Genomic DNA, 26,361 nt, shown 5'->3' with positions numbered 1-26,361 from the left:
GGAATATAGCCCCAGCCACTGGGGAGCCAGGCCAAGCCAATCAAAATGAGTTTTTATTACAGACAGAAATACTTATCCGTTTCATCACCTGTCCGGGTGGCTGGTCTCAGACAATCCCGCAGGTGAAAAAGCCGGATGTGGAGGTCCTGGGCAGGCGTGGTTACAAGTGGTCTGCAGTTGTGAGGCCAGTTGGACAAATTCTCTAAAACTAAGGTGGAGGCAGCTTGTGGTAGAGAAATTACCATTCAATTATTTGGCAACAGCTATGGTGGACATTCCTGCAGTCCAGCATGCCAATTGCACGCTCCCTCAAAACTTGAGACATCTGTGGCATTGCGTGACAAAATGGCACATTTTAGAGTGGCCTTTTATTGTCCCCAGCATAAGGTGCACCTGTGTAAAGACAATGCTGTTTAATCAGCTTCTGGATATGCCATACCTGTCAGGTGGATGGATTATCTTGGCAAAGGAGAAATGCTCACTAACAGGGATGTAAACAAATTTGTGCACCATATTTGAGAGAAATAAGCTTTTTGTGCGTATGGAATATTTTCGGGATCTTTATTTTAGCTCATGAAACATGGGACCAATACTTTACATGTTGCGTTTATATTTTTGTTCAGTATACTTTCAGAATGTGCAAGTTCACATGGACTAGGCAATCACAATAAAGTGCAAAATAATATGAAACATAATGAATTGGGAAGTCACAGTAATTTACTAAGGAATACCCCAAAACTGAGTTAGTGGGCGTAGAAACTGTATCGTAAGTCCGAGGCCCATCTTTGTGAAAACATGGTGCCTAGCTTGCAGAGACATGACCACAATCATGCACAAGGGGGGTCAGTTTGAGGTCCTGCGTGTGTGTCCATTTAAGCTCGGGAAGAGGGGCGTTCTGGTGTCCTCCTCACAGAAGACAAACAGGGCTGAAGGAAATGTATCAGTTCTCAAGGAAAGCCACGTAGTCAGTGAGTCTGGCCAGCTGCTGCTCGTTTGGAACCAGCGAGACAGGGGGAGGATCTGTTGAGAGAGAGAGAGAGAGATCCTCTGTAGCTCAGCTGGTAGAGCACGGCGCTTGTAACGCCAAGGTAGTGGGTTCGATCCCCGGGACCACCCATACACAAAAATGTATGCACGCATGACTGTAAGTCGCTTTGGATAAAAGCGTCTGCTAAATGGCATATTATATTATTATTATTATTATTATTATTAGAGAGAGAGTGAGTAAGAGAGGGATTCCTCATAGAGCCAAGTCTTCTACCATGTAGCATCCTCCATCTGTGTGTGTGTCAGGGTTTCCGTTATGAAAATGTGGTGCAGGACATTTGACCAGCAGCATTTACCAGACATTTTCTAAATTTACTGGAACCATAGGGCTATGCACTGGGTGCGTAACCTGATTATGGCATTCACCCACGGTGATCAGAATGACAGAAATCACATTTAGATTATAGTGAATTAGTCTCAACAGAACATGTAAGTCGAGGATGCAATGACTTGTGTCTTACTGACCGTGCACTTTGTAGATGTTAGAATAACTGTCGACATTTACATTTCCTCAGCCAACAAGACGAGTAACGAAAAGCAAAATCACTAGCCTAGGCGGTGCGTGATTTTTGGGGGAGCTAATTTTCACCATAACAATGCAACTGTATAATAAAACATTCCATGCATCATCGCATTTGCAGACTTACAGTGGGGGAAAAAAGTATTTAGTCAGCCACCAATTGTGCAAGTTCTCCCACTTAAAAAGATGAGGCCTGTAGTTTTCATCATAGGTACACGTCAACTATGACAGACAAAATGAGAAAAAGAAATCCAGAAAATCACATTGTAGGATTTTTAATGAATTTATTTGCAAATTATGGTGGAAAATAAGTATTTGGTCAATAACAAAAGTTTCTCAATACTTTGTTATATACCCTTTGTTGGCAATGACACAGGTCAAACGTTTTCTGTAAGTCTTCACAAGGTTTTCACACACTGTTGCTGGTATTTTGGCCCATTCCTCCATGCAGATCTCCTCTAGAGCAGTGATGTTTTGGGGCTGTCGCTGGGCAACACAGACTTTCAACTCCCTCCAAAGATTTTCTATGGGGTTGAGATCTGGAGACTGGCTAGGCCACTCCAGGACCTTGAAATGCTTCTTACGAAGCCACTCCTTCGTTGCCCGGGCGGTGTGTTTGGGATCATTGTCATGCTGAAAGACCCAGCCACGTTTCATCTTCAATGCCCTTGCTGATGGAAGGAGGTTTTCACTCAAAATCTCACGATACATGGCCCCATTCATTCTTTCCTTTACACGGATCAGTCGTCCTGGTCCCTTTGCAGAAAAACAGCCCCAAAGCATGATGTTTCCACCCCCATGCTCCACAGTAGGTATGGTGTTCTTTGGATGCAACTCAGCATTCTTTGTCCTCCAAACACGACGAGTTGAGTTTTTACCAAAAAGTTCTATTTTGGTTTCATCTGACCATATGACATTCTCCCAATCCTCTTCTGGATCATCCAAATGCACTCTAACAAACATCAGACGGGCCTGGACATGTACTGGCTTAAGCAGGGGGACACGTCTGGCACTGCAGGATTTGAGTCCCTGGCGGCGTAGTGTGTTACTGATGGTAGGCTTTGTTACTTTGGTCCCAGCTCTCTGCAGGTCATTCACTAGGTCCCCCCGTGTGGTTCTGGGATTTTTGCTCACCGTTCTTGTGATCAATTTGACCCCACGGGGTGAGATCTTGCGTGGAGCCCCAGATCGAGGGAGATTATCAGTCGTCTTGTATGTCTTCCATTTCCTAATAATTGCTCCCACAGTTGATTTCTTCAAACCAGGCTGCTTACCTATTGCAGATTCAGTCTTCCCAACCTGGTGCAGGTCTACAATTTTGTTTCTGGTGTCCGTTGACAGCTCTTTGGTCTTGGCCATAGTGGAGTTTGGAGTGTGACTCTTTGAGGTTGTGGACAGGTGTCTTTTATACTGATAACAAGTTCAAACAGGTGCCATTAATACAGGTAACGAGTGGAGGACAGAGGAGCCTCTTAAAGAAGTTGTTACAGGTCTGTGAGAGCCTGAAATCTTGCTTGTTTGTAGGTGACCAAATACTTATTTTCCACCATAATTTGCAAATAAATTCATAAAAAATCCTACAATGTGATTTTCTGGAGAAAAAAAATCTCAATTTGTCTGTCATAGTTGACGTGTACCTTTGATGAAAATTACAGGCCTCTCATCTTTTTAAGTGGGAGAACTTGCACAATCGGTGGCTGACTAAATACTTTTTTTCCCCCACTGTATTTGGGCTGCAATGTCAGAGGCTGGTAACTCTAATGAACTTATCCTCTGCAGCAGAGGTAATTCTGGGTCTTCCATTCCTGTGGCGGTCCTCATGAGAGCCAGTTTCATCATAGCGCTTGATGGTTTTTGCGACTGCACTTGAAGAAACTTTCAAAGTTCTTGAAATTGTATGGATTGACTGACCTTCATGTCTTAAAGTAATGATGGACTGTCATTTCTCTTTGCTTATTTGAACTGTTCTTGCCATAATATGGACTTGGTCTTTTACCAAATAGGGCTATCGTCTTTATACCAACCCTACCTTCTCACAACACAACTGATTGGCTGAAACGCATTAAGGAGGAAATAAATTCCACAAATTAACTTTTAACAAGGCACACCTGTTAATTGAAATGCATTCCAGGTGACTACCTCATGAAGCTGGTTGAGAGAATGCCAAGAGTGTGCAAAGCTGTCATCAAGGCAAAGGGTGGCTACTTTGAAGAATCTCAAATATAAAATATATTTTGATTTGTTTAACACTTTTTTGGTTACTACATGATTCCATATATGTTATTTCATAGTTTTTATGTCTTCACTACTATTCTACAATGTAGAAAACAGTAAAAATTAAGAAAAACCCTGAATGAGAAGGTGTGTCCGAACTTTTGACTGGTACTGTATGTGCCACAGATGCTCAGCATGACAGTCTGCTGATTAGAGAGAGAGGGGCTGTTACACTGCCCCAGACACAGCCCGCAAAATGTTTCCATAAATAAATACGTCTCGTACAAGACTGATCAACAAGCCACCCACTGGGCTTGTCAACAGTTAGGATTGGAGGGAAAAGAAGGGCGGATGAGGTGATGTGAGTTGAGGGGAGGGGGAAGAGGAGGGAAGGGAGGAGGACAAGGAGCGAACAACGAGCGAGCGCTTCGATGGTTACGAAGGGGATGAAAGAGAACACGAGTGGGGGGGAAGAAGGAAAGCATGATGTGTGAGAAATAATAAGAGGGATATCTGATGTTGCTCTTTCTTGGGACCTGTTTTTTCCCAGTTACACAGGGACAGAATGTCTCAGAGGTAGGCCAGCCAAAGGAAACAGAACAGTAATATGGGGGTGAAAATGTGCGGAGAAAAAGCTATGAGAGCCCACGAATACACGAGAAGGACAGAGATGAGGGGAAAGTAAGGGCGGTGAGGAGGAGTGGAGTCAGCGCCTAAGCCAGTTATGAATGACCCCATAATTCACAGCTCTGGACCCAGTGCTCTCACACACGGCATATGGTTAAATGGAGCGTATGGGAGAATGACAGTCTGGTGGAAAGAGCTATCAGCCCCGGAAGAGGGCGTGATTGGGCAAAGTCGGGAAAAGAGGCTCAGGCATGACAAACAGCCTATTGACGGGAGAAAAGAGAAGGGCAACAGCTCCACCTACCTGGCTTTTGGGGCATCACCATCCTGCTGGCAGGGTCCGCCTGCCAACCCTGGCTCACCACCCCTGTGGGAGGGAGAAAGGGAAAGGGAGAAAAGAGAGAGGAGGGTTGTGTGGAGAAAAGGAGGACAAAATAAGCGGAGAGAGAGGAAAAGGGAAAAGTTAGAGACCCTATTTACCGGTTTAAACTTGAAGTCACATGAAGAGATTAGGGATATACAAAACGATGGTATTCGACTGCGTTATTGATCCGGTAGCCAGATGGTAGTGAGCATAGATTAGGTTTTTTGCATGGCAACTGCTTACCCTTCACGGCTTCCTCCACGGAGTAGCCCACAAAGGCAGCAAAGTCTTCTGCCATGATGGAGGTGTATACCTGGGCCACCAGGCCATACGCCCTCCTACGAGTGGTCTCTGTGGGAGTAAAGATGGGTACACACGTGAGATGTTTGCATTTAAGAGAGAGACACTTTCGGTCTTTCAAACATGCGAAAAAATATAATGCCTAATTTAAACTGCACAACGTGGAGTCCTGCCCCATGGTCAAAAAGTAATGTTATTGTACTACTCATGTAGCAGTGCTAATAACAATTTGGCTATACTTGGATTGAGAAATAGCAAGTAAAATAGGCCTACAGTGCAAGGCGGAGGTAAGGAAAAGTATAGCACAAAACAAGGTCAGAGTATGATTTTGTCATGAGTCAAGAGTGGGTCAAATGCTGCTTATGGGGTCAATGGCGCCGAAGGAGATGGCTGCCGTTTTATGGGCTCCTAACCAATTGTGCTATTGTGTGTGTTTTTTCGCGTTATTTGTAACTTATTTTGTACATAATGTTTCTGTCACCGTCGCTTATGACCGAAAAGAGCTTCTGGATATCAGGACAGCGATTACTCTCCTTGTACTGGACCCCCAAAAAATCTTTAACGAGTCGGAAACTAATACTTTTTTTCAAACACCTGACAAAAGCCCAAATCCCCGTCATTCGCATGAGAAAGAGACGGAGATAATGGGGATGTAGGTCGGGGTGCCTTGCAAGGATCTGACGGCGAGTGCGTAATCTGCCTCTACCATCTGTCCTATTAGCCAACGTACAATCATTGGATAAAAAAATTGACAAACTAAGATCACGGATATCCTACCAACGGGACATTAAAACCTGTAATATCTTGTGTTTTATGAGTCGTGGCTGAACGACGACAGCTGGTGGGATATACGCTGCATCGGCAAGATAGAACAGCTGAATCCGGTAAGACAAGGGGTGGCGGTCTGTGTATATTTGTAAACAACAGCTGGTGCACAAAATCTAATATTAAGAAAGTCTCGAGGTATTGCTCACCTGAGGTAGAGTATCTCATGATAAGCTGTAGACCACACTATTTACCAAGAGAGTTTATCTATATTTTTCGTAGCTGTCTGTTTACCACCACAAACTGATGCTGGCACTCAATGAGCTGTATAAGACCATAAGCAAAAAGGGGTGCTCATCCAGAGGTGGCGCTCCTACAGGCCGGGGACTTTAATGCAGGGAAACTTAAATAAAATCAAATAAAATCAAATAAAATAAAATAAAATCAAATCAAATTTTATTGGTCACATGCGCCGAATACAACAGGTGCAGACATTACAGTGAAATGCTTACTTACAGCCCTTAACCAACAGTGCATTTATTTTAAACAAAAAAGTAAGAATAAAACAACAAAAAAGTGTTGAGAAAAAAAGAGCAGAAGTAAAATAAAGTGACAGTAGGGAGGCTATATATACAGTAAAATAAAGTGACAGTAGGGAGGCTATATATACAGGGGGGTACCGTTGCATAGTCAATGTGCGGGGGCACCGGCTAGTTGAGGTAGTTGAGGTAATATGTACATGTGGGTAGAGTTAAAGTGACTATGCATAAATACTTAACAGAGTAGCAGCAGCGTAAAAAGGATGGGGTGGGGGGGGCAGTGCAAATAGTCCGGGTAGCCATGATTAGCTGTTCAGGAGTCTTATGGCTTGGGGGTAGAAGCTGTTGAGAAGTCTTTTGGACCTAGACTTGGCACTCCGGGTACCGCTTGCCGTGCGGTAGCAGAGAGAACAGTCTATGACTAGGGTGGCTGGAGTCTTTGACAATTTTGAGGGCCTTCCTCTGACACCGCCTGGTATAGAGGTCCTGGATGGCAGGGAGCTTTGCCCCAGTGATGTACTGGGCCGTACGCACTACCCTCTGTAGTGCCTTGCGGTCAGAGGCCAAGCAGTTGCCATACCAGGCGGTGATGCAACCAGTCAGGATGCACTCGATGGTGCAGCTGTAGAATTTTTTGAGGATCTGAGGACCCATGCCAAATCTTTTTAGTCTCCTGAGGGGGAATAGGCTTTGTCGTGCCCTCTTCACGACTGTCTTGGTGTGTTTGGACCATGATAGTTCGTTGGTGATGTGGACACCAAGGAACTTGAAGCTCTCAAATCCGTTCTACCAGCATGTTAAACGTGCAACCAGAGAAACAAAAACAAAAAAACTCTAGACCACCTTTACTCCACACACAGAGATGCGTTCAAAGCTCTCCCTCGTCCTATATTTGGCAAATCTGACCATAACTCTATCCTCCTGATTCCTGCTTACAAGCAAAAACTAAAGCAGGAAGAACAAGTGACTCGCTCAATAAAGAAGTGGTCAGATGACGCAGATGCTAAGCTACAGGACTGTTTTGCTAGCACGGAACTCTAACCCGGACGCTTACACAAAATCCTACTATGCCCTCCGACAAACCATCAAACACGCAAAGCGTCAATACAGTACTACACCAGCTCCGACGCTCGTCGGATTTGGCAGGGCTTGCAAACTATTACAGTCACGAGCTGCCCAGTGACACAAGCATGCAAGACGAGCTAAATTACTTCTATGCTCGCTTCGAGGCAAGCAACACTGAAGCATGCATGAGAGCATCAGCTGTTCCGGAAAACTGTGTGATCACGCTCTCCGTAGCCGATGTGAGTAAGACCTTTAAACAGGTCAACATTCACAAGGCCGCAGGGCCACGGATTACAAGGACGTGTACTCTGAGCATGCGCTGACCAACTGGCAAGTGTCTTCACTGACATTTTCAACCTGTCCATGACTGAGTCTGCAATACCAACATGTTTCAAGCAGACCACCATAGTCCCTTTGCCCAAGAACACTAAGGTAACCTGCCTAAATGACCACTGACATCTGTAGCCATGAAGTGCTTTGAAAGGCTGGTCATGTCTCACAACACCATTATCCCAGAAACCCTACATCCCCAACCCAATTTGCATACCGCCCCAACAGATCCACACTGCCCTTTCCCACCTGGACAAAAGGAACACCTACATGATAATTATATTCATTGACTACAGCACAGCGTTCAACACCATATTGCCCTCAAAGCTCATCACTAAGCTAAGGACCCTGGGACTAAACATCTCCCTCTGCAACTGGATCCTGGACTTCCTGACGGGCCGCCCCTAGGTGGTAAGGGTAGGTAACAACACATCTGCCACACTGATCCTCAACACGGGGGCCCCTCAGGGGTGCGTGCTTAGTCCCCTCCTGTACTCCCTGTTCACCCATGACTGCATGGCCAGGCACGACTCCAACACCATCATTAAGTTTGCCGACGACACAACAGTGGTAGGCCTGATCACCGACAACGATGAGACAGCCTATAGGGAGGAGGTCAGAGACCTGGCCGTGTGGTGCCAGGATAACAACCTCTCCCTCAACGTGATCAAGACAAAGGAGATAATTGTGGACTACAGGAAAAATAAGAGGACCGAGCACGCCTCCATTCTCATCGAAGGGGCTGTAGTGGAGCAATTTATAGCCTAGCAACAGTCTGTGTACCAACAACCCCCCATTCGTAACAGTGTTACCGGCAGAAACATAACTGGGACAAGTGGAGACAGCTGTGAGGGCGGGCGCAGTGACTGTCCAGGGTTTTTCCCACTTTCTTCTCCCCAAAGAGCTTCCTGTTATCAATGTTACTTAATTTTCTGAACAAATGCCACATTGGGTTTTACCTACAGGCACTTGTTAAGGTGAGAATGAAAACAACTTTACAATGGAATCTGAAGGCATGATGTAAGAGAGCCGTAAGAGTACTTGTGAAACTGGCCAACTAGGACTAAGCTGTAGTGTGTGTGTATGTGTGTTTGTTGTCACGCCTCTTCCAAATAAACACATTGTTCTTCTGAGTACTACAGCAGAGCAAAAATAAATGAGAAAGACAACGCCCATGGCATTGGCCCAGAATAAAATGAAGGAAACTCAACCAATATCCTTCCAACCCCATTATGCAGCCTACTGTATAACACAATTGAGAGCCAGAGCATTATCAACTGGTGTGCCCGAGTAATATATCTGAAGTGTGTTGACTCGTCCTGCCTTTTAAAGTAGACCTACAAAATGCCCAACATGTATCATGAGCAAGGCGAATGCCCCACCCACCTGAGGATCTATCTTTTTCAGCCATCTACAGTGCATTCGTAAAGTATTCAGACCCCTTGACCTTTTCCACTGTTACATTACAGCCTTATTCTAAAACTGATTAAATGTGTTTTTCCCCTCAATCTACACACAATACCCCATAATGACAAAGCAAAAATAGGTTCTTAGAAACTTTTGAAAATTTATAAAAAATACAAAACTTAAATATTACATTTACATACGTTTTCAGACCCGTTACTCAGTACTTTGTTGAAGCGCCTTTGTCAGCGATTACAGCCTTGAGTCTTCTTGGGTATGACGCTACAAGCTTGGCACACCTGTATTTGGGGAGTTTCTCCCATTCTTCTCTGCAGATCCTCTCAAGTTCTGTCAGGTTGGATGGGGAGCGTCGCTGCACAGCTATCGGGTTCAAGTCCAGGCTCTGACTGGGCCACTCAAGGACATTCCGAGACTTGTCCCGAAGCCACTCCTGCGATGTTTTGGCTGTGTGCTTAGGGTCGTTGTCCTGTTGGAAGGCAAACATTCGCCCCAGTCTGAGGTTCTGAGCGCTCTCTGTACAGTGCTCCGTTCATCTTTCCCTCGATGCTGACTAGTCTCCCAGTCCCTGCTGCTGAAAAACATCTCCACAGCATGATGCTGCCACCACCATGATTCACTGTAGGGATGGTGCCAGGTTTCCTCCAGACGTGATGCTTGGCATTCAGGCCAAAGAGTCCAATCTTGGTTTCATCAGACCAGAGAATCTTGTTCCTCATGGTCTGAGAGTCTTTAGGTGCCTTTTGCAAACTCCAAGCGGGCTGTCATGTGCCTTTTACTGAGGAGTGGCTTCCGTCTGGCCACTCTACCATAAAGGCCTGATTGGTGGTGCTGCAGAGATGGTTGTCCTTCTGGAAGGTTCTCCTATCTCCACAGAGGAACTCTGGAGCTCAGTCAGAGTGATCATCAGGTTCTTGGTCACCTCCCTCACCAAAGCCCTTCTCCCCCGATTGCTCAGTTTGGCCGGGCAGCCAGCTCGAGTCTTGGTGGTTCCAAACTTCTTCCATTTAAGAATGATGGAGCCCACTGTGTTTTCAGGGACCTTCAATGCTGCAGACATTTTTTGGTACCCTTACCCAGATCTGTGCCTCGACACAATCCTGTCTTGGAGCTCTACGGACAATTCCTTCGACCTCATGCCTTGGTTTTTGCTCTGACATGTGGGACCTTATATAGAGAGGTGTGTGCCTTTCCAAATAATGTCCAATCAATTGAATTCACCACAGGTGGACTCCAATCAAGTGGTAGAAACATCTCAAGGATGTTCAATGGAAACAGGATGCACCTGAACTCAATTTCGAGTCTCATAGCAAAGGGTCTGAATACTTATGTACATACGTTTATTTTTTATTATAAATTAGCAAAAAAATAAAAAAAATCTGTTTTTGCTTTGTCATTATGGGTTATTGTGTGTAGATTGAAGAAATTGTTTTATTTATTCTATTTTAGAATAAGGCTGTAACGTAACAAAATGCGCAAAAAGTCAAGGGGTCTGAATACTTTCCGAATGCACTGTATTTCCTGTGTTTGAGGGGTGTAAAATCCATGTCACTTAAATCTCGCTCGATTGATTGAGTTCATTTTACTCTTGCGCCTCTTTCATACTCTTGCTTGTGCCTCTCGTTTTTTCCCGTTAATGTTATGACCATGGAAATGTTTGTAAGGTCAAACACACTCCGTTAATGGCTGAAATGGACTCAATGGAATATATTGTCTTTATGTTGAATCTATAAGAACGCTAAAGCTTTGTCAGTGATTTAACGCATAACCTTATTTAGCTGGGTGTAAAAAATATTATTATTATAAATACGCTGAATTGAAAGCTACCTCGGAAAATGAACACTCGGATTATAGTGATACAGTGGCTTGCTATTTTGTTGCCTTACAACCAGGAATTAAAATTGATTTTGGTGGGGGGAGGGGGGAGGGGGGGGTTGTATCATTTGATTTACACAACATGCCTACCACTTTGAAGATGCAAAATATTTTTTTTGCGTAAAACAATAAATACAAAAAAACAGAACTTGAGCGTGCATAACTATTCACCCCCCCCAAAGTCAATACTATGTAGAGTCACCTTTTGCAGCAATTACAGTTGCAAGTCTCTTGGGGTATGTCTCTATAAACTTGGCACATCTGGCCACTGGGATTTTTGCCCATTCTTCAAGGCAAAACTGCTCCAGCTCTTTCAAGTTAGATGGGTTCCACTGGTGTACAGCAATATTTAAGTCATACCACAGATTCTCAATTGGATTCAGGTCTGGGCTTTGACTAGGCAATTCCAAGACATTTAAATGTTTCCCCTTAAACCACTTGAGTGTTGCTATAACAGTATGCTTAGGGTCATTGTCCTGCTGGAAGGTGAACCTCCGTCCCAGTCTGAAATCTCTGGAAGACTGAAACAGGTTTCCCTCAAGAATATCCCTGTATTTAGCTCTATCCATCATTCCTTCAATTCTGACCAGTTTCCCAGTCCCTGCCGATCAAAAACATCCCCACAGCATGATGCTGCCACCACCATGCCACTGTGGGGATGGTGTTCTCGGGGTGATGAGAGGTGTTGGGTTTGCGCCAGACATATTGTTTTCCTTGATGGCCAAAAAGCTCAATTTTAGTCTCAACTGACCAGAGTACCTTCTTCCATATGTTTGGGGAGTCTCCCACATGCCTTTTGGCAAACACCAAACGTGTTTGCTTATTTTTTTCTTTAAGCAATAGCTTTTTTCTGGCCACTCTTCCGTAAAGCCCAGCTCTGTGGAGTGTACGGCTTAAAGTGGTCCTATGGACAGATACTCCAATCTCCGCTGTGGAGCATTGCAGCTCCTTCAAGGTTATCTTTGGTCTCTGTTGCCGCTCTGATGAATGCCCTCCTTGCCTGGTCGGTGAGTTTTGGTGGGCGGGTTTGTTGTGGTGCCATATTCTTTCCATTTTTTAATAACGGATTTTTTTTTTTTATGGTGCTCAGTGCGATGTTCATATTTTTTTATATTTGTTTTATAACCCAACTCTGATCTGTACTTCTCCACAACTTTGTCCCTGACCTGTTTGTAGAGCTCCTTGGTCTTCATGGTGCCGCTTGCTTGGTGGTGCCCCTTGCTTAGTTGTGTTGCAGACTCTGGGGCCTTTCAGAGCAGGTGTATATATACACTGAGATCATGTGACACTTAGATTGCGCACAGGTGGACTTTAACTAATTATGTGACTTCTGAAGGTAATTGGTTGCACCAGATCTTATTTGGGGGCTTCATAGCAAAGGGGATGAATACATATGCACGCACCACTTTTCCGTTATTCATTTTTTAGAATTTTTTGAAACAAGTTATTTTTGTTAATTTCACTTCACCAATTTGGACTATTTTGTGTATGTCCATTACATGAAATTCAAATTAAAATCCATTTAAATTACAGGTTGTAATGCAACAAAATAGGAAAAAACAGCAAGGGGGATGAATACTTTTGCAAGGCACTGTATGTCTGATCTCACAAACAACGTAAAGTATGTATAGATACAGTGTGGAGAACAAGTATTTGATACACTGCCTGTAGAGGTCTGTAATGTTTTATCATAGGTACACTTCAACTGTGAGAGACAGAATCTAAAACAAAAATCCAGAAAATCACATTGTATGATTAAGTAATTATTTTGCATTTTATTGCATGACATACAGTAAGGAAAAAAAGTATTTAGTCAGCCACCAATTGTGCAAGTTCTCCCACTTAAAAAGATGAGGCCTGTAATTTTCATCATAGGTACACATCAACTATGACAGACAAATTGAGAAGAGAAAAATCCAGAAAATCACATTGTAGGATTTTTAATGAATTTATTTGCAAATTATGGTGGAAAATAAGTATTTGGTCACCTACAAACAAGCAAGAGTTCTGGCTCTCACAGACCTGTAACTTCTTTTTTAAGAGGCTCCTCTGTCCTCCACTCGTTACCTGTATTAATGGCACCTGTTTGAACTTGTTATCAGTATAAAAGACACCTGTCCACAACCTCAAACAGTCACACTCCAAACTCCACTATGGCCAAGACCAAAGAGCTGTCAAAGGACACCAGAAACAAAATTGTAGACCTGCACCAGGCTGGGAAGACTGAATCTGCAATAGGTAAGCAGCTTGGTTTGAAGAAATCAACTGTGGGAGCAATTATTAGGAAATGGAAGACATACAAGACCACTGATAATCTCCCTCGATCTGGGGCTCCACGCAAGATCTCACCCTGTGGGGTCAAAATGATCACAAGAACAGTGAGCAAAAATCCCAGAACCACACAGGGGGGCCTAGTGAATGACCTGCAGAGAGCTGGGACCAAAGAAACAAAGCCTACCATCAGTAACGTACTACGCCGCCAGGGACTCAAATCCTGCAGTGCCAGACGTGTCCCCCTGCTTAAGCCAGTACATGTCCAGGCCCGTCTGAAGTTTGCTAGAGTGCATTTGGATGATCCAGAAGAGGATTTGGGGAATGTCATATGGTCAGATGAAACCAAAATAGAACTTTTTGGTAAAAACTCAACTCGTCGTGTTTGGAGGACAAAGAATGCTGAGTTGCATCCAAAGAACACCATACCTACTGTGAAGCATGGGGGTGGAAACATCATGCTTTGTGGCTGTTTTTCTGCTAAGGGACCAGGACGACTGATCCGTGTAAAGGAAAGAATGAATGGGGCCATGTATCGTGAGATTTGAGTGAAAACCTCCTTCCATCAGCAAGGGCATTGAAGATGAAACGTGGCTGGGTCTTTCAGCATGACAATGATCCCAAACACACTGCCCCGGCAACGAAGGAGTGGCTTCGTAAGAAGCATTTCAAGGACCTGGAGTGGCCTTGCCAGTCTCCAGATCTCAACCCCATAGAAAATCTTTGGAGGGAGTTGAAAGTCCGTGTTGCCCAGCAACAGCCCCAAAACGTCACTGCTGTAGAGGAGATCTGCATGGAGGAATGGGACAAAATACCAGCAACAGTGTGTGAAAACCTTGTGAAAACTTACAGAAAACGTTTGACCTGTGTCATTGCCAACAAAGGGTGTATAACAAAGTATTGAGAAACTTTTGTTATTGACCAAATACTTATTTTCCACTATAATTTGCAAATAAATTCATTAAAAATCCTACACTGTGATTTTCTGGATTTTTTTTTCTTCTTTTTGGGCACTGGCCTACACACAATACCCCATAATGTCAAAGTGGAATGATGTTTAGACATATTTACTAATTACTTAAAAATGTAAAGCTGAAATGTCTTGAGTTAATAAGTATTCAACCCCTTTGTTATGGCAAGCCTAAATAAGTTCAGAAGTAAAAATGTGCTTAACAAGTCACATAAAAAGTTGCATGGACTCACTGTGTGCAATAATAGTGTTTCACATGATTTTTTATTATGACTACCTCATCTCTGTACCTCACACATACAATTATCTGTATGGTCCCTCAGTCAACCACCAATTCAACCACAAAGACCAAGGAGGTTTTCCAATGCCTTGCAAAGGGCACCCATTGGTACATGGGTAAAACAAAAAAGCAGACGTGAATATCCCTTTGCATGGTGTATCAATACACCCAGTCACTACAAAGATACAGGCATCCTTCCTAACTTAGTTGCCGGAGAGGAAGGAAACCACTCAGGAATTTCACCATGAGGCCAATGGTGACTTTTAAACAGTTAGAGTTTAATGGTTGTGACAGGAGAAAACTGAGGATGGATCAACAACATTGTAGTTATTCCACAATACTAACCTAATTGACAGAGTGAAAAGAAGAAAGCCTGTACAGAATAAAACATATTTCAAAACATGCATCCTGTTTGCAACAAGGCACTAAAAGTAATACTGCAAGAAATGTGGCAAAGCAATTTACTTTTTGTCCTGAATACAAAAAGTGGTATGTTTGGGGCAAATTCAATACAACACATTACTGAGTACCACTCTCCATATTTTCAAGCATAGTGGTGGCTGCATCATGTTATGGGTATGCTTGTAATCATTAAGGACTGGAGTTTTTCAGGATAAAACAAATAAACCAAATGGAGCTAAACACAGGCGAGTTAGTTTACTTAAATCCATTTGAAAATCTATGGCAAGACCTGAAAATGGTTGTCTAGCAATGATCAAACAATTTGACAGCGCTTGAAGAATCTTGAAAATAATAAAATGGGCAAATGCTGCACAATTCAGGTGTAGAAAAGCTCTTAAGAGACATACCCAGAAAGACAAACAGGTGTAATCACTGCCAAAGGTGGTTCTACAAAGTATTGACTCAGGGGTGTGAATACTTATGTAAATGAGAGCGTATTTCTGTATTAAATTTTTTATAAATTAGCACAAAAAAATACTAACATGTTTTCACTTTGTCATTATGGGTATTGTGTGTAGATGGGAGGAAAACAATTTTATTTATGCAAATTAGACACTTTTCTGTATTTTTACATATTTTTCGATTTTCTAATACCATTAGAAAATGTATACGAGTGCATTCTAAGAAAAAAGTGAATTTTGACAATAAACGTAATAATTGAATTCCCACCAAAATCCCTGGATAAAATATTACAACCAATTCTAAAGGAATTTGGGGACTATAAGAACAGATGGCAGAAGCCATTGAACCAGCTGACTGACAGGGTACTATCCAAAGATGACTCGTCATGTGGGCCGGCCCCCTCCAAATGCCTCCCCTGCAGCTCTTCAGAAAGGAGTTGGTAGTTGCTGAGCAAGTCGGTCTATGACAGGAGGGGGATGGTACTTAATAGAGGAGAAATAGGACCCCCACCTGACCTTCACTGACACTCTATTGCAGGGCCTCTGTCATTTATCACCATCTTACCTTTTAAAAATAGCACCCCAATCTTCACCAGCAAAGGCTTGCCACTGAGGACTTAGCAAGGGCTTTTATTTTTAAATGCTGGTACATGCCAAGTGAGAGCAACAACATACTGGGACAACTCCCACATTATTGTTCTCTTGCAAAACCATTTTGTTTTGAACTTCAAACTGATTTGCTAGGTATGCATGTGTGTTTCGCTGTACCTTGAATAAAGGAGGAATGAAGGGCAATCTTGAAATAATCGGAATCTGATAAAAACAAAGATAAATCTGCTAGAGTAATTTGAAGCACCCTTTATTTCAGGTTGCGACGAAAACAGATCTGTTGAAATATTCTGCTGCCAGTTGAGGGCACGCAATCAATTCAAGCATTTATCCGTTTGATACAACCACAGGCATTCTAGATGCAGATGAGAAATCACAAATCAAAACTCTATTCCCATCTCAATCTGTACACATGATAAAGTCTTCAAGTGTAAACAATCAGAGGATATTCAACCTAAAGTACATAAGAAATAGGTCAGAATAAATCTGATATGGAAATACAAAAGTATAAAAAACGCTATAGTTTACAAAATGGCAAAGTTTTTAAGAGTACAAAAACCTAAATATTGCACTCAAAACTGTGTTAAGCCATTGTATATCCACTTCAATCAACTCCTTACGAAAACATTCTGAAGCAACCAACTTCTTCCTTACTCCTAAATTCTCTTAATATCTCTGAAACATTGAAACTAGAGTCTCTGCCATGAACATTCAGGTTAAAATAACCTTCAGAAGTAGTAAATAGTTTGTTAATTTGTTCAGTTCGTATATTTTCAAGTTCCATCACTCCTCCTCTTCGTCCCCTTCCGCATCCTCAAACTCGTCATCGTCGACCATTCCAAAGTCCATCTTGGCCAGGACGACCTCCACATGCTCCGTGGATAGTGTGAAGTGGTCCATCTTCTCGAAGCCCGGCTCGGGCCTCTCCTCGCCCAGGGAGCTCTTGGCGGTGTCCTTGGTCTGTGTAATCAGGCCCTTGGAAGCCAGCAGGAACTCTGCAGCACCGCTCTGCTCCAGGGCCTGTACTGCAGTGTCAGTCAGCTCTGAGCCTGCCTGCAGTCGCTCGCCATAGCGCTGGGCAAGCGCCCTTAACGCTGTCACCTTCTCGTCCTGCTCCTTGCCGATCTGTTCTAGCAGAATGCCCTTACGCTCCTCCAGCACGGCGTAAAGCAGGTCGAAGCGCTCGCCCAGACTTTGCTTGGCGCGCTGTGCGTTGTCCTGCACCGCCCGGCAGGCGTCCTCCATCTGGTTGAGTAGGGCCTGAAGGCGCCCATTGCCAGCCACCAGGGCATCGATGGCGTTGCTGAGCTCGCCCTTCTGCACCTGGTAGACACTGGCCAGCGGGGACACTTCACAGTCCTTGTGCTGGCCAAACACCTTGCACATGGAACAGGTGGGTGTCTGGCAGGTCACGCAGTAGATGTTGATCTTCTCCTCCTTGTGCTCCTGGCACATGGGTTCCTTAGAATCCTTGGGCTTCAATGTAGTCTCTGTGCTGTCTCTGCTGCCACTACCCCCGCCGCCCTCCTGCTGTTGCTTGTAGATGTCGATTATGTTCTCCACCAGCAGGTTGCGTTGAAGGCCGTGCACGCCGTGGCGGTCCAGGACCACCTCGAAGCGGCAGGTGGGGCAGCGGAAGACGCCGCCCGAGAAGCGGTAGGGATTGCGTGAGTCGTAGAGGTCACTGGCACAGCCACGGCACAGGTTGTGCTGGCAGGGCAGGATGACCACGGGCTTAGTGAACATTTCCAGGCAGATGGGGCAGCTCAGCTGCTTCTCCAGGCTCTCCATGGGGCTGGGTGGACGCACCACCGAGCCTGTTCTCTGGACATCCATGCTGAAATAGGCTTCTCCTTGATGTTGGGCTAGAAAAGCTGAGTCTCTTTTTCGACAGAGCCTTCTCAAACTTCACAGTGGGTCTTGGATGACTGCTTCTTCTCCTATAGGCCAGTAACTAGAGGATGGGGGCTGAGCCTCTCTCTTTGGTAGCTGCTTCAGAGTCTGCTGAAGTGCTGACATCTGTTCTGACTGGGGAATAGCAGCCCTGTCCTTTATACCAGCCCTTCACAGCCAGCGACACCCGATCTCTCCCACCAACCAGGGAACACATTCCTCCCTGCTTGTTTGCCAGGCTCTTTTCGGAGAAAATGGCCCCCACCCACTGGCTGCTGCATGTGTCATATGTTACACAAGGAGCCAGGTCCCCTCCCGCAGTGACAGAAATCTGCCAGGGGTACATTCAGCAGGGATAAAGGACCCCATGTGACTGTCCCGGAGCAGTCGCACCTGAGGGAGGTTTCCTTAAGGGTAAACAACATGCCCTGTCACATCAACACAACCCTGACTGTTTACCACAAGCTGGTTTTCCAGGAGTATTACGACAAAGCCAGCCTAGGCTTCATAAAGCTGACCACCTTTCTCGCTGGTGTAGCCTACTTATCGACTCTGGTCATATCAGAGCACTTCAGTGGATTAAATAAAACTCTTAGCAAGCATTCACAACAAGAACCTCTGTGGTAGACCCCCAAACCTACTGTTTGATGTTTAATGCTCATGACATGCATTGCATCATCCTATAAATAGGCAAAAAAAATATATATATATTTCTATATAGTTTTTTGCCCCTTCTACATATGCCCACTGAATAGTGTTTTGAATCCAACATCTTACTCGATAAACTGTCCCAACAAATCAAGCTGGATAAAATCGCTCCCAGTGAAATTTCTTTGGATTGATTGCCATTATATTACACGAGAGGTCAGCTATAGGTTAAACCCCAGATCATGGAAATTAAGATGTCTTGAGTAACTCTTCTGTGAATGTGTAGCACATTCCATGATGTTAAAAATTATCAAAATAAAGAACAGTGAGCACCAGGGATGAGCAATTCTTAACCTTGCCCGCATGAGTGACTTCATGTGTGGGCCTACCAGGTTCCAAAAGTTAGTGGTGTGAGCAGTGAAGGTCATAGGTGTTTCCATATGGTTTCCATATGACATTATCTTATCTGCAGAGGCATGAGCTTACTGATGGATATTTTAGTGTGATTTAAGAAGACACCATCTTATCGGTCCATTTCATAACCTTGTGACAATACCTTTGTAATATACTCATTATCTATATTGACTACTGTCATTTTGAGAATCAAGAAAAATGATCTGTTTTGAACAATTGTGGTAGGCTAAATGGTGTGATGCTGCTTATGGTTTAGAGGGCTAGATTAAACAAGGCAAACTGTATCATATCATGCTGTGCTACAATGGGACAATTTGTGAGTGGACAAATAGCCTATTAATTTTCAATGAGGTATTACAAAAGCTTTTAAAGATAGAATCCGCAGTATGGGGAAACAGCTCCACTGTCCGCCCCACGGCCGTTATTGTTTTGTTGACGAAGCAGAGCTGGGGAGCGTCACACATCGTAAATATACATATGCTGCTGTCGCGTGTGCAATGAGGGGGGGGGAAACTGTTTGTTGTTTGCAGTAACTTCTTTGTTGTTCTTATAGATCAAATGGACATGGCAGTTTCACCATTCAGGATTCCAGCTTTAAGCTCCAATTGTTGTATTTATGTTTGCCCTCCATTAACACTTCACAGCTGGAATACAATGTAGGCCTATGTAGGATGCAAGTGGCGCCCTCTTTTGATCATCAAGAACCCTCAATAGGCAGCAGACTTCAATGTGAAAGACATTGCTACATAACAATAGTGTGGGGCCACTCTTTTCATAATGTAAGTAAGAATACATGTTTAGTGTCCATTCTTACATCAACTACCGAACATATTTTATTTCATCCTGCTACAAATTGTCCAAAGCAAATTCTAACATGAAAAACATGGAGCTGCAAATTGTGTGAACCGCTAAACATCTTACAAATCTATCCTTATCCAGTGTATTTCTTCTTGTCTAGCCTCAGGTTTAGGCTATGAATACAGTAAGTTAGTGAGAGACCAAGCCTAAGCAAGAGTTAAGTCAGTCTCAACAGGTCAATACAGTGAGCCTCAAACAAGTCTGCAGTCAATCAATCACTTAATGTGTAGCATTACTCTCTGGAGCCTATTCAATAACATCCAGTAACAGAGTCACCAGAATGTGTCAAAAAAAAATATTTTTCTCACCAGAAGACATACACAAACAAAACAGCATGCATATTCTTAGATCCTCTGCAGGACTAATGTTAAATTTGACAACCTGGAAACACAGTCACAAAACCATGTGATCAGTCACATTGTGTTAGAAATGCATGTTGAGCCACATATGTGTGTAGGGTGTGTTTTAAATGAAAGCCATCATTCAGGTCAGGTGTGTGCAATTGGTCACAGAAAAGTGCACGGACATGACAGTACCTCGCAGGGCCTCCATGACTGGCAGGATGTTCTCAGACCACTGGTGAGCTGCGATGGCCAAGTAGATCCCTGGGAAGTCTCGCTGCCATATACGCTGACCCACGGCCCACACGGCCGTCAGCTCTAGGTTTGCCTGCACACACCACATGTTTCAACCCACTTCACCAACATTACCATACATTGGGGCCTAGACTATACTGAGAGAAATGCAGGCTAGGAGTCTTGTTGCTAGTGACACATTGGACACACTCATTCTCATTTTTCTACCATAATTTTCAACGTGGGAAATTATACAATGAGTACCTATTCAATAGTTACAGGGTTCCCAGTATAGCTTTAACTCATGTTTGCCTAACAACTAGGGATGTTAACAGATAACCGTTAATCAGTTAGCTGCTGAAAATACATTTGATCGGTCATGCTTATCAGTCTATAGGTTAAATTGCATAATTTAGTGGAATTAAATTGGCACGTGTGTATATTCATTAGTTGTCATGTATCTTACCACACCTGCACAGCATAAAGCCTAGTTTCAGGAGCGGAATGGCCCATCACCCTGTTCCTTGAGTGATGCAGGTACTGCAGGAATTTGTTTCAACTAGGCACCACACCTGACCAACTGAGCTAACTGATCAGTTCAGTGATTGCCTAAATTCAACACACCTGGTCTTCCTGCAACACTCCAGGACCAGGGTTGCCTACCCCTGGCCTATCACCTGTCAGACAGCGCGAGAGCAGCTCATTAAACAGCTGGAGTGAAGTGCGTGCTTTTATAAGCCCAGTCATTGCGCAACAAATAACAATTCTAAATGCAATTGCTTGTTAACTGTTTTTGATGGCCACAATTAAGAGCTACCATTTTAATTTCTCAAACTCAACTCAACTAATTAAAGCGTGCCTCCCATTCAAGTACATAGGCTAGTCAACAATAGGCAGGCTATCATCGCGTCACCCACCACTTTGCAATGTGAGCTTGAGGCAGTATAATTGTTTGAAACCTGAAAGTTTTATTTTGGTTAAAATAATGAGGCATGTCTTTACTTGCTTCAACTTGGAGGTAATTATTTTATAAAGACTTCATGCCATTGGTTTTCATATCAACTTTCCTTCATTGTCCAGAAGCCAAAGGCAAAATCCTAGTCATATTAGCAACCCATCCTAGTTGTTGCTATTAGATTACCCTCTTTCTATGATTGAGATTTTCATCTCAGTCACATATGGAACCACTCACATTTGGTGCACTGTTTAGAACAGTGTTTTCCTGTTAATTGCATTTTGGAAAATGTTTGAAAATGAGGATTTATTAACTGCTTCATTACAGAATTTGCATGTTCAATAATAGGCTATAGCCTTTCAACTGTAAAACAATAGCCTTGCTATTGTTGCATGTTTCCATTAAACTCTTGATGAAAAATGTCTTCCTTGTGTGCATGCATTATATTTTGGTCAGTCATTTGACTGTTTGGAGAGAAAAAAATCTGTTTGTTGACCGGTTAATGGGGGTCAGTTAGTCGCAGGAAAATTGACCGAAATTTGCATCCCTACTAACAAAAATATGCTTTTGACACTAAGACATTTACAAACATTTACAGCTAAGTATGAGAAATTCTAACCCTTCTCACCGTTTTAATGGCTTGAGGAATTCGCTTCCACAGGTACCTTGCATTATTCCTGTAAAAATAGTAAAAGTCATCTGACAATTAATTCCAGTCATGTCTCAGTGGGCAGAAAACCTTATCTTTAGATGGGCTTTAAGAAAGGCATAGCCTGACTTGCATGTCATTGTGCAGTAGATAGAGCGCCAACAGCTGGGCATACACTTGAGGGGTAGCAATGCCACCTGGAGCCTGGCAATAAGAAAAGCATGAATTAGACGATGTCTATGGTCAGACCATTCTAGCTAATGACTCATAAAGTTCCAAACTTGGTAGCACACTCATGACTTAGGTTAGCCCAATAATGGACTAAAGGAGCCTACGTTACTCCTTACATGTTCTGTTTAAAGGCGAATTGGCTCTGGAAGTCAAAACAGCCAAATATTCCATCTAATCCTGAATCGATTGTCAACTGCGGTACGGTTCTAGAATTAAATCCCTCTACTTTTCATATCACATCAAACATTTCACAAATGCAAAATACACTTACTGTACATTGTTTTAACCGGTTTTAACAGTTGCAGCCAACGATATATTTCAGTGACATGTTTTTAAAAAATGATTTCTCGCAGATATGATATAAGGTCCTTAGGGTTCCAAAACCGTCCCGCAAGCGATGCGTGTTAAGCTTCATGTCCACCAGATGCGTCAAACTCTTTGCGTTCTGGCGTAAGTCATTAATTGTCAATGGAGCAGTCCGCAACGCTATGTTTAGGATGCCGCACTAGGCTGCGGTGCTTTCTGTGTACCGCATGCGTTCAATATTTTCAACTTGTGCGTTGCATTACAATGCGGTGGTAGAAACTTAAGTTTGTAAAAGTTCTCATGGCAGGGGTGGAACCATACAGAGGCCAAATTATGACTATTGTGTAGTTAGAGATGAGAAGATACCGGCTGAATGACTGGAAATTTGTCTCAGGTAAGAATGACATTGGGACAATTCATCATTACTACATTTGGGTAGTGCGCCCTGTTGGCTAGTTTTCCCGAAACCAGCTAACAGAATGGCTTGCAAAATGAATATGCACAGAACTGTTCTGAGCATAATTTTTTCATTCCATCATGCAGGACGACCTAGTGATTTGAAATCAGTACTCTATATGGGAACAACCAGAAGCCATGGATTACAGGAAACATCCGCACTGAGCTAAAGGGTAGAGCTGCCGCTTTCAAGGAACGGGACTCTAACCCGGACGCTTATAAGAAATCCCGCTATGCCCTCCGACGAACCATCAAACAGGCAAAGAGTCAATCCAGGGCTAAGATTGAATCGTACTACACTGGCTCTGACGCTCGTCGGATGTGGCAGGGCTTGAAAACTATTACAGACTACAAAGGGAAGCACAGCCGCGAGCTGCCCAGTGACACAAGCCTACCAGACGAGCTAAACCACTTCTATGCTCGCTTCGAGGCAAGCAACACTGAAGCATGCATGAGAGCACCAGCTGTTCCGGATGACTATGTGATCACGCTCTCCGTAGCCGATGTGAGTAAGACTTTTAAGCAGTTCAACATTCACAAGGCCGCAGGGCCAGACGGATTACCAGGACGTGTACTCCGAGCATGTGCTGACCAACTGGCAAGTGTCTTCACTGACATTTTCAACATGTCCCTGACTGAGTCTGTAATACCAACATGTTTCAAGCAGACCACCATAGTCCCCGTGCCCAAGGACTCTAAGATAACCTGCCTAAATGACTACCGACCCGTAGCACTGACGTCTGTAGCCATGAAGTGCTTTGAAAGGCTGGTCATGGCTCACATCAACAGCATTATCCCAGAAACCCTAGACCCACTCCAATTTGCATACCGCCCCAACAGATCCACAGATGTTGCAATCTCTATTGCACTCCACACTGCCCTTTCCCACCTGGACAAGAGGAACACCTACGTGAGAATGCTATTCATTGATTACAGCTCAGCATTCAACACCATAGTGCCCTCTAAGCTCATCACTAAGCTAAGGATCCTGGGACTAAACTCCTCCCTCTGCAACTGGATCCTGGACTTCCTGATGGGCCGCCCCCAGGTGGTAAGGGTAGGTAACAACACATCTGCCACGCTGATCCTCAACACGGGGGCCCCTCAGGGGTGCGTGCTCAGTCCCCTCCTGTACTCTCTGTTCACCCATGACTGCATGGCCAGGCACGACTCCAACACCATCATTAAGTTTGCCGACGACACAACAGTGGTAGGCCTGATCACCGACAACGATGAGACAGCCTATAGGGAGGAGGTCAGAGACCTGGCCGTGTGGTGCCAGGACAACAACCTCTCCCTCAACGTGACCAAGACAAAGGAGATGATTGTGGACTACAGGGAAAAAAAAAGAGGACTGAGCACGCCCCCCATTCTCATCGACGGGGCTGTAGTGGAACAGGTTGAGAGCTTCAAGTTCCTTGGTGTCCACATAACCAACGAACTATCATGGTCCAAACACACCAAGACAGTCGTGAAGAGGGCACGACAAAGCCTATTCCCCCTCAGGAGACTGAAAAGATTTGGCATGGGTCCTCAGATCCTCAAAAAATTATACAGCTGCACCATCGAGAGCATCCTGACTGGTTGCATCACCGCCTGGTATGGCAACTGCTTGGCCTCTGACCGCAAGGCACTACAGAGGGTAGTGCGTACGGCCCAGTACATCACTGGGGCCAAGCTTCCTGCCATCCAGGACCTCTATACCAGGCGGAGTCAGAGGAAGGCCCTCAAAATTGTCAAAGACTCCAGCCACCCTAGTCATAGACTGTTCTCCCTGCTATCGCACGGCAAGCGGTACCGGAGTGCCAAGTCTAGGTCCAAAAGACTTCTCAACAGCTTCTACCCCCAAGCCATAAGACTCCTGAACAGCTAATCATGGCTACCCGGACTATTTGCACTGCCCCCCCACCCCATCCTTTTTACACTGCTGCTACTCTGTTAATTATTTATGCATAGTCACTTTAACTCTACCCACATGTACATATTACTTCAACTATCTCAACTAGCCGGTGCCCCCGCACATTGACTCTGCACCGGTACCCCACTGTATATATAGCCTCCCTACTGTTATTTTATTTTACTTCTGCTCTTTTTTTCTCAACACTTTTGTTGTTTTATTTTTACTTTTTTTGTTAAAAATAAATGCACTGTTGGTTAAGGGCTGTAAGTAAGCATTTCACTGTAATGTCTGCACCTGTTGTATTCGGCGCATGTGACCAATAAAATTTGATTTGTTGCTATAGATGAGTGACTGGAGAATAGAAACAAACTATATTAATTGTTATAATGCGCCAGGCTGTGGGTAGGTCTGCCCGCCTATGAAACCAGTAGGTAGATAGGAGAATAACTTTGATCTGTTCTAATAATTAGCTTTGGTTGAACAGGGCGAAAATGATCTTCTCCATGCAAACCGTTCTGCAGCCTTGCGAAGCACATGTATCAAGTAAGGAAAATGCGGGCTAGACATATGGCAAAACGCATGTGCATTTGGTGGACATGTGCATCTGGTGGACATCTGGCATTAATGTTCAGGTGCCAAGCTAAGAATGTAGCCTTTAAAGCCACTAGTCTGAATTATGTAACTAATATACCAAAGAGTAGCATACATTTAGAACCTTTGTTTAAAACCGTGTCTGTGCATACCATCAAAGAGTAGGCCACCAACACAAAACTTACGGTTAAACGATGGACCAAATGCAAGCACTAGCCAACTGACGTACTAGGTACTTTACGCACAGCTCATTCGATTAATTGCCGCGTTAGTCAATTTCATGTTATGAGCTAGCTAGTTAGATGTGTTGTGTTCGCTACCTAACGGTGCAATTATCCATTCACGTGTGTGGATGGATAACTACTTAGCTAGCTAGTGAACTTAGCAGCCAGCTACACCAAACGTAAACAATGGAGCAGATGCAAAAGCACTAACGTTAGCTATAACTTTAGCAACATCAGAACTAGCGAAGTTAGCTAATTACGGCCGGGTAACTAGCTACTTTCACGCACAGCTCCTGCGGTGTTCAATTTAATGGTATGATGTAGCTAGCTAGCGAGACATGTTGTGTTCGCTCCCTAACATTAGTTAGTGTGTGTGGTCCGGATGGGTAACTTAGCTAGCTACAACACACAAACCAAAGCGATTATCTTCGCGAACACCGAAATACATTTAAATTATACAAGTTTGAAGAAATACTTATATAACTACCTCAAGTTCCTGTGTTTCGCACTGCTCTAAAAGTTTATCATAATTTTCACCCATTATCACTGCGGCAGGCATTTTGTTTGCCTCCCAGATCAGTCATTCGACCAGAGAATGGG

General features: G+C 43.9%; 2 protein-coding genes across 2 annotated transcripts; both read right to left on the bottom strand.

Moving 5' to 3' along the window:
• Nucleotides 1–547: 547 nt before the first annotated feature.
• LOC121550775 (COP9 signalosome complex subunit 8) lies at nucleotides 548–26,361 on the bottom strand. The gene is made up of 7 exons (XM_041863136.1): nucleotides 26,249–26,361; nucleotides 22,187–22,257; nucleotides 22,033–22,081; nucleotides 20,411–20,543; nucleotides 5,016–5,123; nucleotides 4,713–4,775; nucleotides 548–1,020 (listed from the first exon to the last, which is right to left on the bottom strand). Exons 1-7 carry the CDS (start codon nucleotides 26,318–26,320, stop codon nucleotides 941–943), a joined length of 576 nt encoding a protein of 191 aa, XP_041719070.1. The 5' UTR covers nucleotides 26,321–26,361; the 3' UTR covers nucleotides 548–940.
• On the bottom strand, nucleotides 16,296–18,663 carry LOC121550766 (E3 ubiquitin-protein ligase TRIM63-like). Its single transcript, XM_041863128.2, has one exon. It carries the CDS (start codon nucleotides 17,895–17,897, stop codon nucleotides 16,845–16,847), a length of 1,053 nt encoding a protein of 350 aa, XP_041719062.1. The 5' UTR covers nucleotides 17,898–18,663; the 3' UTR covers nucleotides 16,296–16,844.

The sequence above is a fragment of the Coregonus clupeaformis genome, chromosome 4 (genome assembly GCF_020615455.1).
Source record: "Coregonus clupeaformis isolate EN_2021a chromosome 4, ASM2061545v1, whole genome shotgun sequence".
Classification (NCBI taxonomy): domain Eukaryota; kingdom Metazoa; phylum Chordata; class Actinopteri; order Salmoniformes; family Salmonidae; genus Coregonus; species Coregonus clupeaformis.
Note: the sequence above shows the minus strand (reverse complement) of the source record. Positions and strands in the feature narration are given on the sequence as shown.

Excerpts from the sequence above, each read along its gene's own strand:
- LOC121550766 (XM_041863128.2), bottom strand. The coding sequence starts at position 17,897 with ATGGATGTCCAGAGAACAGGCTCGGTGGTGCGTCCACCCAGCCCCATG.
- LOC121550775 (XM_041863136.1), bottom strand. The coding sequence starts at position 26,320 with ATGCCTGCCGCAGTGATAATGGGTGAAAATTATGATAAACTTTTAGAG. Across the intron at positions 4,776-5,015 it reads CGTGGAGGAAGCCGTGAAGG|GGGTGGTGAGCCAGGGTTGG; the intron begins GTAAGCAGTTGC and ends TCCCTCCCACAG. Across the intron at positions 1,021-4,712 it reads GGTGATGCCCCAAAAGCCAG|ATCCTCCCCCTGTCTCGCTG; the intron begins GTAGGTGGAGCT and ends CTCTCTCAACAG.